Source organism: Heloderma suspectum, chromosome 3 (genome assembly GCF_057233095.1).
Source record: "Heloderma suspectum isolate Gila_16-S chromosome 3, 16-S_ref, whole genome shotgun sequence".
NCBI lineage: Eukaryota > Metazoa > Chordata > Lepidosauria > Squamata > Helodermatidae > Heloderma > Heloderma suspectum.
In genome coordinates this window covers 88,329,860-88,342,147 of record NC_139460.1, presented here as the reverse complement: position 1 = coordinate 88,342,147, position 12,288 = coordinate 88,329,860, and the positions used below count along the sequence as shown (strand labels likewise).

General features: G+C 41.3%; 1 protein-coding gene across 13 annotated transcripts in view; it reads right to left on the bottom strand.

The window, feature by feature from the left end:
- Nucleotides 1-12,288, bottom strand: part of TTC3 (tetratricopeptide repeat domain 3) — a 97,093-nt gene that overhangs the window by 40,511 nt on the left and 44,294 nt on the right. For 12 of the 13 annotated variants that reach the window (XM_084843705.1, XM_084843694.1, XM_084843695.1 and 9 more), the window contains 6 exons: nt 10,426-10,545; nt 10,175-10,276; nt 4,485-4,577; nt 2,822-2,892; nt 522-658; nt 108-425 (listed from right to left, as the gene is read on the bottom strand). In XM_084843705.1, the coding sequence (XP_084699831.1) occupies nt 108-425; nt 522-658; nt 2,822-2,892; nt 4,485-4,577; nt 10,175-10,276; nt 10,426-10,545 (841 nt within the window). The remainder of the gene's footprint in view (nt 1-107; nt 426-521; nt 659-2,821; nt 2,893-4,484; nt 4,578-10,174; nt 10,277-10,425; nt 10,546-12,288) is intronic. The other variant, XM_084843697.1, reaches the window with a different exon arrangement.

Here is a 12,288-nt window from a genome sequence, read left to right as displayed (position 1 = left end):
CATATCTAGTCAACAAACAATACATAAGTGCTGAGAGCGAAAGCCCTGCAATGGAACTAAACCAAACTACTTTAAGTTATTGCTAGCCACAGAAAACATGGGCTTACCGTTATTGTCAAGATGTTTCATCCAATCATGTAGTTTAGGATCCACTTCTTCAAGCTCACTTAAAACGTGAACAAAAATTCTTGTCTTCACTCTATCATTTTTAGCAATTAAGAAGTTTATGATCTGGTCCATTACTTCAACAGATGATATACAAGTTGAGGAAAATCGTGCATAATCCTCTTCACTAAGTACCCACCATGAAAACAACTCATTAAGAAGTTTGAAGGTATCATGTACACCTGTCTGTATGTTCGCAGCATGCTGTACAATAAGCTGCAGGACTGTATCCCCAGCAAAATATCTCTTCTGAACACTTCCTAAGATAAAACAAATATGATTACTGCCAGGCTCCATACAGAAACGCAGGACATCATGTATAAAGAAATATCAAGAAATATCAAGGTTTCATATACCTTTATGACTATCATCTTTTGTTACACAGTTTTCTCTGTGAAATACTTCTGCAAGGTCTGTTAATGCAGCAGAGACTGCTTCTTTCATAAATTTTCTCCTTAATTTTCTTTCTTGTTTAACTTGTAGGTTCCTAGAACTGATTCAAACAACAGTGATGCTTTGCAAGACATTTTTAAACAAGTGCTGATAACTGTCCATCATCCAACTTTAACTTAAAAGATCAAAACTACCAATATTTTGGGTAAACAAGGTCCCAGTTCACATTTGAGAGCAGTGCCCAGGAGAGAGCTAGGCAATTGTGATGGCCTTTCAATGAGCTGCCTGAGTGCATAAATCATAGCAGACACACATGCAAAGATGCAATTCAGCGGCAAAGTCATATGATCCTGCAGCTCTTACATGAGGCCCATGTGAACTAACTCTCAAGTATCAAAATGTACCTTCTTAATTGATTAACATACATCATGGAAAATGAACTTCAGTATCCTGTGTAACGGAGAGGCATCCTTGACCCAGATGCTGTCATCTGGCATCCACAGCCCACTTGGAATACCATAGCTATTTCCCAGGGCTTCCAGATCGATAAAACAGGATGCCTTTTGATGTATCACGCCTGCCAACAATAGCTAAAGCCATCTCCTTTTTAATCAACACTTCTCTAGTCCAACTCCTAGACCCAGAAGGTGAGAAGAGGAAATTCCTATTTACATGCCACTCTGCTGATTGGTGAAACCTGTTGGGCGGTCCCTCTACATACCCTCAGCCAAACACAATAAAAATGGAATATGGTTCTTTATTCCGTTGTCACTTGGTCACACTGATCTCTGGTCCCCTCCTCTGTTGTCCACCCAAAGATGCTGGGCATATTGCAACTCTCCAGGTGACCCCTAAATTTTGAGTATTTTACCTCAAAGGGTTTAGTGTAAGTTAGCATGCTTTTTAATTTGTTTATTTTCAAGGACCCACACTGCTTTTCCCTTTTGTCTCTTATTATATTCCTTTAATAAAGACCTTTAAATTTGGACCTGATCTTTGAGTGTGAGTTTCTGGCGATTCCAAGAAAGGTTTCTCTTTTCACCTTCTTAGCCACTTGGCTCACCTACTTGTGTTTATCCATTCGTGACTACAGGGAAGAAAGATGAAAGCAGGCACCCTGCCTGCAATGATGGGAGGCCTCTGCTGGTTGCTACCTCAGTCCCAGGCAGATAATTAGCTCCTAGCTCTGAGGTCCCCCTACCCAGGTTTAGATGGGGAAAGGGGCGGTCACAGCATCGTACTGATCAGGTAAGAAGCATGCACACCTGGCCTGCCCCATAAGCCAGTTGTGGCACAGCAAAATGTTACACTGACCACACAACTTTGCAGCCCAGATATTTAAGATTCAGCACAAGGAATAAAGTGAATTCATTCAAGACATGAGACATACAAGACTCTAATTAAAGTGCCATCAGAACAAGCAATGGGAATGTTATAACTGTAATCACCAATATTTACAATATGTACCCTATGTGAACTATGATAACAGAGGGCAGTATCCAGCTGGGCCACCTCACTCCTGATTATTGTGTTGCACCAGTGGGAGCAACCACTAGCGGGAATTATTTATTCTAAAAGCAACCCTGGAAGTGCTTGTTTCTGGATCTAGGAGCTCCGCTGGCCTGCCCCATTCCAAAAACGAACTTTTCCGCGTGTTCTAGGTTGTGTTTAGAACATACATTTCCCAGTTGTGCAAGCTGTCACTGCTGCTGGCACACGGGCACAATAGGATACTACTGCCCATTATTCTTTCAAAGAATTACCCCAACTATATTCAACAGAATTAAACACGTGTAAGTAATTTTGAGCTTTAGCCTCTGTTGAGCCTTTCCTATAATTAGTTTGCAGCATGACTTGGCAATCAGTTATAAGAGTCACAAATTTGTATGAGCAGTAACTGTATTTATTTCACTTTCTAGCCCTGAAACCTATTCAAACCTAAAAGTCATATTTAAATAAAAATCCAATTTAAAACTAAAAGCACAACCTATCCCCTAACATGCATAGTGCTGAGAAACTGCAATTCATTACTGACCATTACCTCAAATGTGACATGCAGATACCCTTTTGCCCTTGCAGAGGTCACTCACGTCTGGAGGATAAGCAGCCTGGATGGCACAGATGGATCACACTATGAATAGCGCCCACAGGCCTCCTATTCTAGGAAATGGCGTTTTTCAGAGGGAATATCATATTGTCTTATTGTAATCCCACTGTTTGGAAAACTAACTGCTTATGTTACTTGGATAGTTAGGAAACTTACCTTGAACATTTTTGTTTGACAACAGGCCTTGAAGGATTCTTGGTTTTTATTTCTTTTATTTTATGTTCAAACTAGAAAGGAAAAAATAGCAAGTTCAAAGATTTCTTCTCCTAAACAGCATTTTATCAGAACTATAAAAACAAAAGATACCGCTCTGTTATCAATGCATATTAATATACTTTATCGACATAAAAACTCCAGTCTAATAAAATTTAGACACTCTTTATTCAGAGTATAATATGGAGTTTTCATCCAAGCTCATTGGATGAAATTACCAGTACTCTGCCTTCTCCTTCTGCCCCATCATCTTTTGTTGACAGACTTCCAAGATCAATTGAAAAACAAGTGAATCTTGATAATTAGCTCCACAAGAGCACAAAATAGGGCCTTTTCAGCAGCAGCCTCAATTGTATTAGCTGCCTCTCTAACAGAAAAAGTTATCTAGGGTCTAACACCACAGGCCAGTGCTGCTGTAACATTCAGGGCTCTCTTAATTGTGGGCAAGGGATTGGGAGAAAACTACAGGATCACGCACTTGCTCCCACCACCTGCCTCCCCCTTTGGAACGAATTCCCCCTTCTGAATGGATTGCTAAGTGTTACACTGGTGCCAGCATTTAACTATAGTTATGACAGGAGGGAGGAATTCCCTCTGGAGAGAGGAGAACAGGTTGGTGGTGGAGGGAGTACACTATCTTCCTTGCTTACCTCTCTTATTCATGATCTGCACTATATGCATATTAACTGCAGTTAAGAGAGACCGAAACTGTCTGCAACAAGGGCATAGCCTTACAGATGTAAGCAAAGCCTGTTTATTTCAACAGAGATTGAGGCTGCAATCCTACACATACTTACCTGGGAGTAAGCCCCACTGAACTCAATGGCCTGGTTCGCACATAACATTAACTATGGTTTGGGCTGTTGAATTCTGGGCTGTTGTATGTGTGAACACAGCTGCGCCAACAAACCATGGTTTGTTACCCACAAACAACCCAGAAAGAGAACCCATGGTTTGTTGTTGGGTTGTGTACCCTGGGTTGTTTAAACCATGGGCTGTTGTGTGTGAACCCTTTGCTTTGCCAGGCTACAGAGGCAGTGGACAAGAGCAGTTAAGAACCCCCCGCCCCATATGCCAGTAGTACAGCACCACAAAGTCTTTTGGGATAGAGGGAGGGAGAGAAATAAACAACCGAGGGACTGAGAAAACCATGATTTGTCCGACAGTCTGCCAGACAAACCCTGGATAGAGCAACAAACCATCAGTTAAATAAACCATGAGTTAGTATTATGTGAAAACCAGAATTAAAATGAGACTTAATTCTGTGTTGACATGTTTATATTTATGCTGCATCTAATGTACGTCCTATTTAGAGTAGAAACAGTGAAACGAATGGGACTTAAGTTAGACTAACACTGGATACAACCCTCAGTGGCCTATCTGAGTTACTTGTTTTATGGTATGCACTAGGGATTATTATTTTATCTGAACTAAGCTGCCTTGATTCTAAGAAATAAAGCTTAGAAAACATTTAAATAAAACAATATACTGAGATTTCTCCTACAAAGAATACTGACCCAGGATTTGGCACTTGGAAAACTCTTAACTGCCAGAACACAGCATATTGGCTCTATCTTAAAAACACTAACAGAAAATGAATTCTTACCTCACGTTTGACAATACCGCAAGAGCGGAAGACAACAATTTTAGAAATGAGGCCTCTGCAATCTGGAGTGAAACATACCTCTTGAAGAATATCCTGTGGGCATTAGCAAAAAATGTGTCTGTGGGTAGGATTTTACTTCAAGGACTGCACAATTTATATTTTATTTTTAAAATGGAATTTAAGCATTACAGTAATGGCTAAATAACAGAATACGTTGGTCCTTTTTTCCTTTCAAGTTTTTATTATAATATTTACTATAGCTATATCTTAAGTAAATGACATAATCCGTTGTTTTAGATCCAGACTTAAGTTAGTTGAAATTGAAATCAGGTGGGCCTTAATCATGACTTCCAGCACAAACCTATATGTGTGTCTACTCAGAGATAAGCCCCACTGAGTTCAACTAACCTAGTCTGGATTCAATCCATTATTTTTGCTTCAGGGGGTCAATATATTGATCCTAGCTTCAGGGAGTCAATATATTGATCCAATATATCGCCTCCCAGTAGAGCAGAGGATGCTGCTCCAGATGGTCTAGGGACTATAGAAGCAAGTAAGCTCCCAGGGAGCGAGCAATCAGAGCAAGCAAACAGGGGGAGCAAACAGGAGTTGGCCAAGGGAGTTGCAGTGGAAGAGCAGACAAAGGAGACAAAGGCAAAGAGGTACGTGGTCTGGAGTAAGCCCAGGGGGCTGTCCTTTTCCTTCTGAGTGGCTGTGAGCTCACCAGGTGCTCCTGAGAGCTCCAACTGAATTGGGGGGGGGGGGTGGCCTGAGTACTCCCAGCAACTGTGTGGGCAGGAAGTTTCAGTCTGTTTCCCACCTCCTAGCTGAGCAGAGCAAGCTGCTCTAGCTCGTCTAGGGACTATAGAAGCAAGCAAGCTCCCAGAGAGTGAGCGAACAGGAAGAGCAAACAGGAGTTGGCCAGGGGAGTAACAGTAGAAGAGGAGACAAAGGAGACAACGGCAAAGAGTGGGACTCTGTTTTTAACCTCCAGTGAGTAGAGGACCAAGCACATGCTACTCTAGAACAATCAGAAAGCTAGACACAAAAAGGGAAAAGAGACCATGGAAGGACAAGACTCTCCAGTGGTGGTGACCTGCAAGGTGTGAGCAATGCAGTAGAGGATACTCCTTGGAAAACGGTGACAGTTAGGAGTAGAAGAACTAGAAGCCAATCTGATCTCATTTTTTGATCAGGTAACCTCCCTTGTGGACTGTGGGAATGCTGTGGACATCATATACCTCGACTTCAGCAAAGCTTTGGACAAAGTGGCCCATGATCTCCTGACTAGCAAACTAGCTCAAAGTGGGCTAGATGAAACAACAATCAGGTGGATCCACAGTTGGCTACAGAATTGGACTCAAACAGTGCTTATCAATGGGATCTTCTCAAACTGGGGAGAGGAGACGAGCGGGGTACCGGAGGGCTCAGTCCTGGGCCCAGTGCTCTTCAACATTGTTATTAATGACTTGGAGGAGGAGGTGCAGGGAATGCTGATCCAATTTGCAGATGACACAAAATTGGGTGGGATAGCTAATACCCTGCAAGACAGAAACAGAATTCAAAGTGATCTTGATAGGCTGGAGTGCTGGGCAGAAAACAACAGAATGACATTTAATAGGGATAAAGTTCTGCACCTAGGAAAAAGAAACGAAATGCATAGTTACAAGATGGGGGATTCGTGGCTCAACAACACTACAGGCGAGAAGGATCTTGGAACTGTTGTCAATCACAAGCTGAATATGAGCCAACAATGTGAAGTCCCTGCAAAAAAGGCAAATGCTATTTTGCGCTGCATTAATAGAAGTACAGCTTCCAAATCATGTGAAGTACTAGTTCCCCTCTACTCAGCACTGGTTAGGCCTCATCTGGAGTACTGTGTCCAGTTCTGGGCACCACACTTTAAGAAGGATGCAGACAAACTGGAAAAGGTTCAGAGGAGGGCAATGAAGATGATCAGGGGACTGGAAACAAAGCCCTATGAGGAGAGACTGAAAGAACTGGGCATGTTTAGCCTTGAGAAGAGAAGACTGAGGGGAAATATGATAGCGCTCTTCAAGTACTTGAAAGGCTATCACAGAGAGGAAGGCCAGGATCTCTTCTCAGTCATCCCAGACATGGACTAATGGGCTCAAGTTACAGGAAGCCAGATTCTGGCTGAACATCAGGAAAAACCTCCTGACTGTTAGAGCAGTACGACAATGAAACCAATTCCCTAGGGAGGTAGTGGGCTCTCCCACACTGGAGGCATTCAAGATGAGGCTGGACAGCCATCTGTCAGGGATGCCCTGGCTTGTTTCCTGCATTGAGCAGGGGGTTGGACTCGATGGTCTTGTATGCCCCTTCCAACCCTACGATTCTATGATCCCACCCCCACCTGGGTTTGATTCATGCTGGACTGGAAATGGAAAATTATCCCCATCTTCCTCATAAAGGCATTGTTGAGAATACATGGTAATCACATTGAATTTATTTTATGCTAAGAATTTTTAGACACAGACACACCAGGAATGACTATGTATGTAGCAGAATATCTTTATAAATGATTGAAGAGACAGACACCTGCTGTGTTGGGATGTCACATTAAGCAGGGATCCTGTGTTAATAAACCACAAAGTGGAAAAAGTAGGGTGCTGGTGTATGCAGCCCATTCCCTCTTCCCTTCAAATGAATGGTTAAACAAACCAGGAAGGAATACCTTTGCATATGTCAGGATTATGGTAACATGTACCCATATAAGCCAACTTTAAGGGTTTAAAATCTATATATATAAAAGTCAAAAATTGTGTGTGGGTTTGTGGCTGGCTGCAGGGCCATCTGTAATGCAGGGAATAAGGGGGAGCTGCCCTGAGTGTAATCGCACTGTAGGGGCCCACTGAGCCTGCCATTTAGGCCCTAGAGTTCCTACCGCTTTTACTTCACATTCTCACTTGCTGGAGTGTATGACAGGAGTCACTGGGTTACATTATTACTTTGTTTATACTTTCCCTTACTAACAAGTACACCCTCTCAATCATGGTATAAGGCCAGGCTTCTGATTTCAGCTACAAGTCACCCTATTGGCCATCTTTCATTCTACTGGTCTCTCTCCCATTCGCTCTGACTTCCTTCACCTTGGATTGGCTGGCCGCCGTTTGTTCCCTCCCCTTTACTCATGGTTTCTTTTATGACGGTGCACAGCATTTAGTTTCTCTCCCCTCTTCCTGCAATATCCAGCGAGCAAGGAAGTTAGTGTTAAATATCTTTACCTCTTTCAATGCCAGATGTATCTGTTAGTGGTGTGTGATTAACACTAATGTGAAATGTGGTGCAGTGTGTCCTTGCCTGTGTGAGGGGCTGGGATGACACACTGGAGTGGAGAGTTAGGGCTTTATTCATAAAAGAGTGAACTGCAGGAAATTGAGAAGGGAATTGCAAAATGAAGGGCAAAATAGCAGAGTTTTACGTGTAGCTGAATTGAGGATTTTTCCCAACTCAGCTTCTTTGGCTTTAAGTTTGCAATTCTCTCTTTCATGAATAAAGCCCTAAGTGGCAGAGTTCAACGTATAAGGTGGCAGAGGTGGCATTTGTTCAGGCTACTGAGGTGAGTGTGTAGCTGGGGTTTGACATAAAGGATTTGCAAGTTACCTGGTATTTGGTAGGTGGGCACATCACATTGTAGTACGTGACACTGTCATATTTTATGGTCAGGCACATGTTTACACAGCACACTGAAGTAGGGAGAAGTTTTGGTGAAACATGGGACATGGAGCAGTGTTTGTTTGGGGGTACAGTAGGGTGATGTGAATTTCAGTTCTACACTGCTGTAGGTGGTGTCCACTGGTGGCACACTGTGTGTGAGAGAGAATGGGGTTTGAATAGGATTAGGTTTTTTGTGACATATTTCAAGGTTTTGGTGACCTTTAAGGCTTACAAAGCATTAAAAAAACACAAACCTCTGTGTGAACAATGCACCATACGCCTGAAACCATTTATAGTGTTAATGCAGTGTTATGATAGGGCTTCATGTCAAACCAACCACTGTGCTGGACTCTAAAAACAATCTCAGCTGTGTATGATGTGGTAAGGATTGTGCCATCGGGGGCCCACAAACAGATGCTTGCCCTGGGTCCCATTAACATTAAAGACGGCCCTGCACACAAGTAGTCACACCTGAGAGGCGAGGGTGAAGGCGGGTAGCATTCCAGAAGTTTCCAAATTGTTCTATATAAGGAGATAGGGCAACCATGTCTGTTAGTCTCTTATTAGCGCTAAAGTGTTATTAGAGCCTCTGTTGAACATTTTAATAGTGGTATGAGATTCAGTGTGGATTATATTGTAGTAGTGCTTACAGATTCAGTCTCTTGGATTTTTAGTAGTGTTTTTTATTCAGTCTGCTCATTATAATTGTTGTGCTTTTTTAATCAAGTCTGGTGGATTCAACATGACTCCAAAAAAACAGGGTTCCCCGAATCAGTTGTATATCTTTGCTCCAACTGGAAAAACAACAAATGTTGTTTATAAACAAGCCTTACAATGAACTTCTACTTTCTAATATTTAACTTTAGGTCCATAGTTGTTGGCGCCGTTGCCATCATGTCACCCATCATGCTGCTCGGAAATCTCCATGTTCTTTCCATGTACAGTTATACCTTCCAGAATTAGTTCGTAACAATAAACAAAAATTGTGTTGTGTCCTCTTTATAAGAAGTTTTTAAAAAATAATAAACAAAAAGTCTCCTCAATTTTCCTTTTCACCTTTCTTATGGAGCCTTTCTGAGAAGCGTAAACCTACCTTAATGTGTTTCTAACAAATAGTGCCTATGACAATTTTACATCCCAGGCAACACCAGGTCTATCAGCTAGTTGTGTTATAAAACCTGGCTTTTTGGGTGCAACTTAACCATAAGCCTGGGTTCAGACTTAATCTAAAGCTATCGCTTCCTTGTTTGTTTAACTGCTTCCCCAAAGGGAGGAGCGAACAGGCTACCTGTACCAACACCCTGCTCATGTACATCATGGTTTATTAAGCCAGGATTTCTGGCTTAACATGAGTTCAAACAGTGTCACCAACTCTTCTAGAGTTTGACAGAGATAAAATGAAAGACGAGTACTTATTTGTATAGTTAATCAGTACACAATTTTGATCACTGCACTTTCAAGGGTCTTAAATATTTACCCACAGATATTTATTGCAATGATCAACTTGAATCCAAACACTTCTTGACCTTATTTTTATGAAGAAGAGATTATGGGGAATTTACATTTTGGAACAACCAATTTAACCAGCTGACTTCACGGCAACTAATAGTTAGCAACTTCAAACTGAATACTCCAAAAACCAAACTCTAATTCTAGTGCAGTCACTACAATGAGAATAAACGAAGGGAAGAACCAAAAAAGACATAATTGCTCCACCCATGAGAGATTAAAACTATGCTGCCAGTTTGGCTTCCTGTTACATTCTTTGACTGGCTGAAGCCTGTATGACTCAACATGCAAAAACTTCCTTTACTGTCATGCGGCTAGAGTGCTAGCATAGCAAGGGAAAATGCGTTCAAGGGTAATGCTGAACGTATCACAGAAATGCACTACTCAATGTTTCTAATTCTTGCATTATTCTTCACTGCAAAATTGTGAAAGGCCATTCAGAGCAACACCAATTTGAGCCACCTCCAAGCAGAAGCAAAGCACTAGACCTCTGATGTTACCTTGTCATTTTTATCACTATATCTTGTTGCTTTCAGCTTCTTCCAACAGGTGACATGAAACTCCACTATACACTGTTCACAGCAAGCAACACGTATAAAACCCTGAAATTTGGAGATCACAGATGTGAGCATTATGAAAATACGTTTTACAGGAGTAATATTCAAAACACGTTTTGCATAGGCCTCTTAAGAGAAAGTCAGTATAAAACAAAACAAGTTTAAGATCCAATTCAACATCCATTCATATTTACCTTAAAATCTGGGTCACTAAAATATATTTTGATTTTATGCGCTTGGCACTGCTGGTAGCGACAAACTGCATCTGGATTTGGAGGAAACCTGCATTCTTCAATACAATGTTCCAATATAACCTACAAAAGAGAAAAAATCAAAGGCAAATACCATAGTTTTTTCTCTGGAGTTTCTGTACTAATAAGTTGTGTGTATTTTTTTAAAATTCAAAACAGCTTCGAAACATGAAGTTCTTGTCAAAAGGGTAATGCTTGACAAGCTTCCATTTACATCCCATTTCAATGACATTTCATTAGCACATTTAAGAATGCACAGCCTAGCGATGCTGGAGAAATCCACAATGGATTCAAATGAAGTCAAATCCCGAAGAATCTGACCTGCGAAATCTGCAGCGGACCGGCTCTCCCTGCTGGTGTTGGCACTGGCAGGGAGCGTGAGAGGGCTGTTCACTGCTTGCAGATTTTGTCTACGTTTTCCCCTTTAAAAATGGCAAGATACGTAAATTGCATAAGTGATTTGCATACCTTGGGCAAATTATGGCCATAAGTAGCCTATTTTACGCAAATTGCAGCCATAAAGTGCTTAGCTATGTGTAAATTGTGGCTGTAATTTACACATAACTAAGCACTCAGCGGCCACAATTTGCATAAAATACACTAATCACAGCCACAATTTGCCCAAGATATGCAAATCACTTATGCAATTTATGTACCTTGCTGTTTTTGAAGGGGAAAATTTAGATGAAATACGCTAGATGGGCTGTGGCCTCCACGGAAATCCATCAAGTGCTAAGACGGCCAGACGGACATACCCCAGACTGGATCCAGGCAGATTCGCACATCTTTAGCACAGCCACATTCATTGAAAAAGTAAGTATTGTCATTCCTACTTTTCCCGTGATTTCCGAACATGACCAAAATGATCTTCACCTAATGCGTGGTGATTCATGCACAGAAAATCCTTCACTATGTGTAGGATTATCCTTCTGTAATGTCAGTCAATTTGATTGCATATAAGCATAGGTTCTTACAGCTTTACGAGAAAGAGAGAGTCACAAAAAAAGATTGAACAAGCTAATCAAATAAATTCATCACATGCAGAGTTTGCAGCAACAGTTTTTAGGACCTTTGCCACAGTGAATTATGTATTTCATTAGTTACATAAAATCGCATAAAGCTACTGTTTAGGGGGAAATTTTCTCCCACATCCTATCTCCCACCTGGGGTCCTGTGCTAAATCCAGGAATCCACATGTTTTATGGAGCCTCAGGTTTTCCTTCCAGCTTGGGAGGGGAAAGGATGCTCAGATGTCCCCTTCCTGCCCCACCAATCATCTCTTTGACAGTGGAGGAAAGATAATTTGTGGATTAGGCAAAATGGGTACATTTTCCCCACTTGATATTTTATAATCAGCTCAGACAATTATTTCATACAGTTGTCTAAAGACTGAAAAGACAACTAGCATGTACTGCTTGAATCAACTATGTATCACAATTTGTACATAAAAGAATCCAAGTTCAGTTCTGTTCCCAGTGGGTGACAGTGATAATGAACCCGAATACCATTTGTAGTACTAGACCAATTAAGCTACTTTACTGAGCTAATTTACAAGAATTCTATATTCAGTATGAATGGCGAGTCATCCAAGGTCTTTCTTGCCCACCAGGGGAACTGTGCAGATATCTGTTAACTCCTTAATAACCTAGATGATCTTTATACTGAGCATAGAGTGTATATCATCACATAACCAACTCACTAATCTAACTATACCCAATCAGAAAATAGAGGCAGGTCACTTACATGAGTCTAATTATATTCAGTTATGTTTTAGGGCGGACCATGGGGTCATCTATTCACATTATG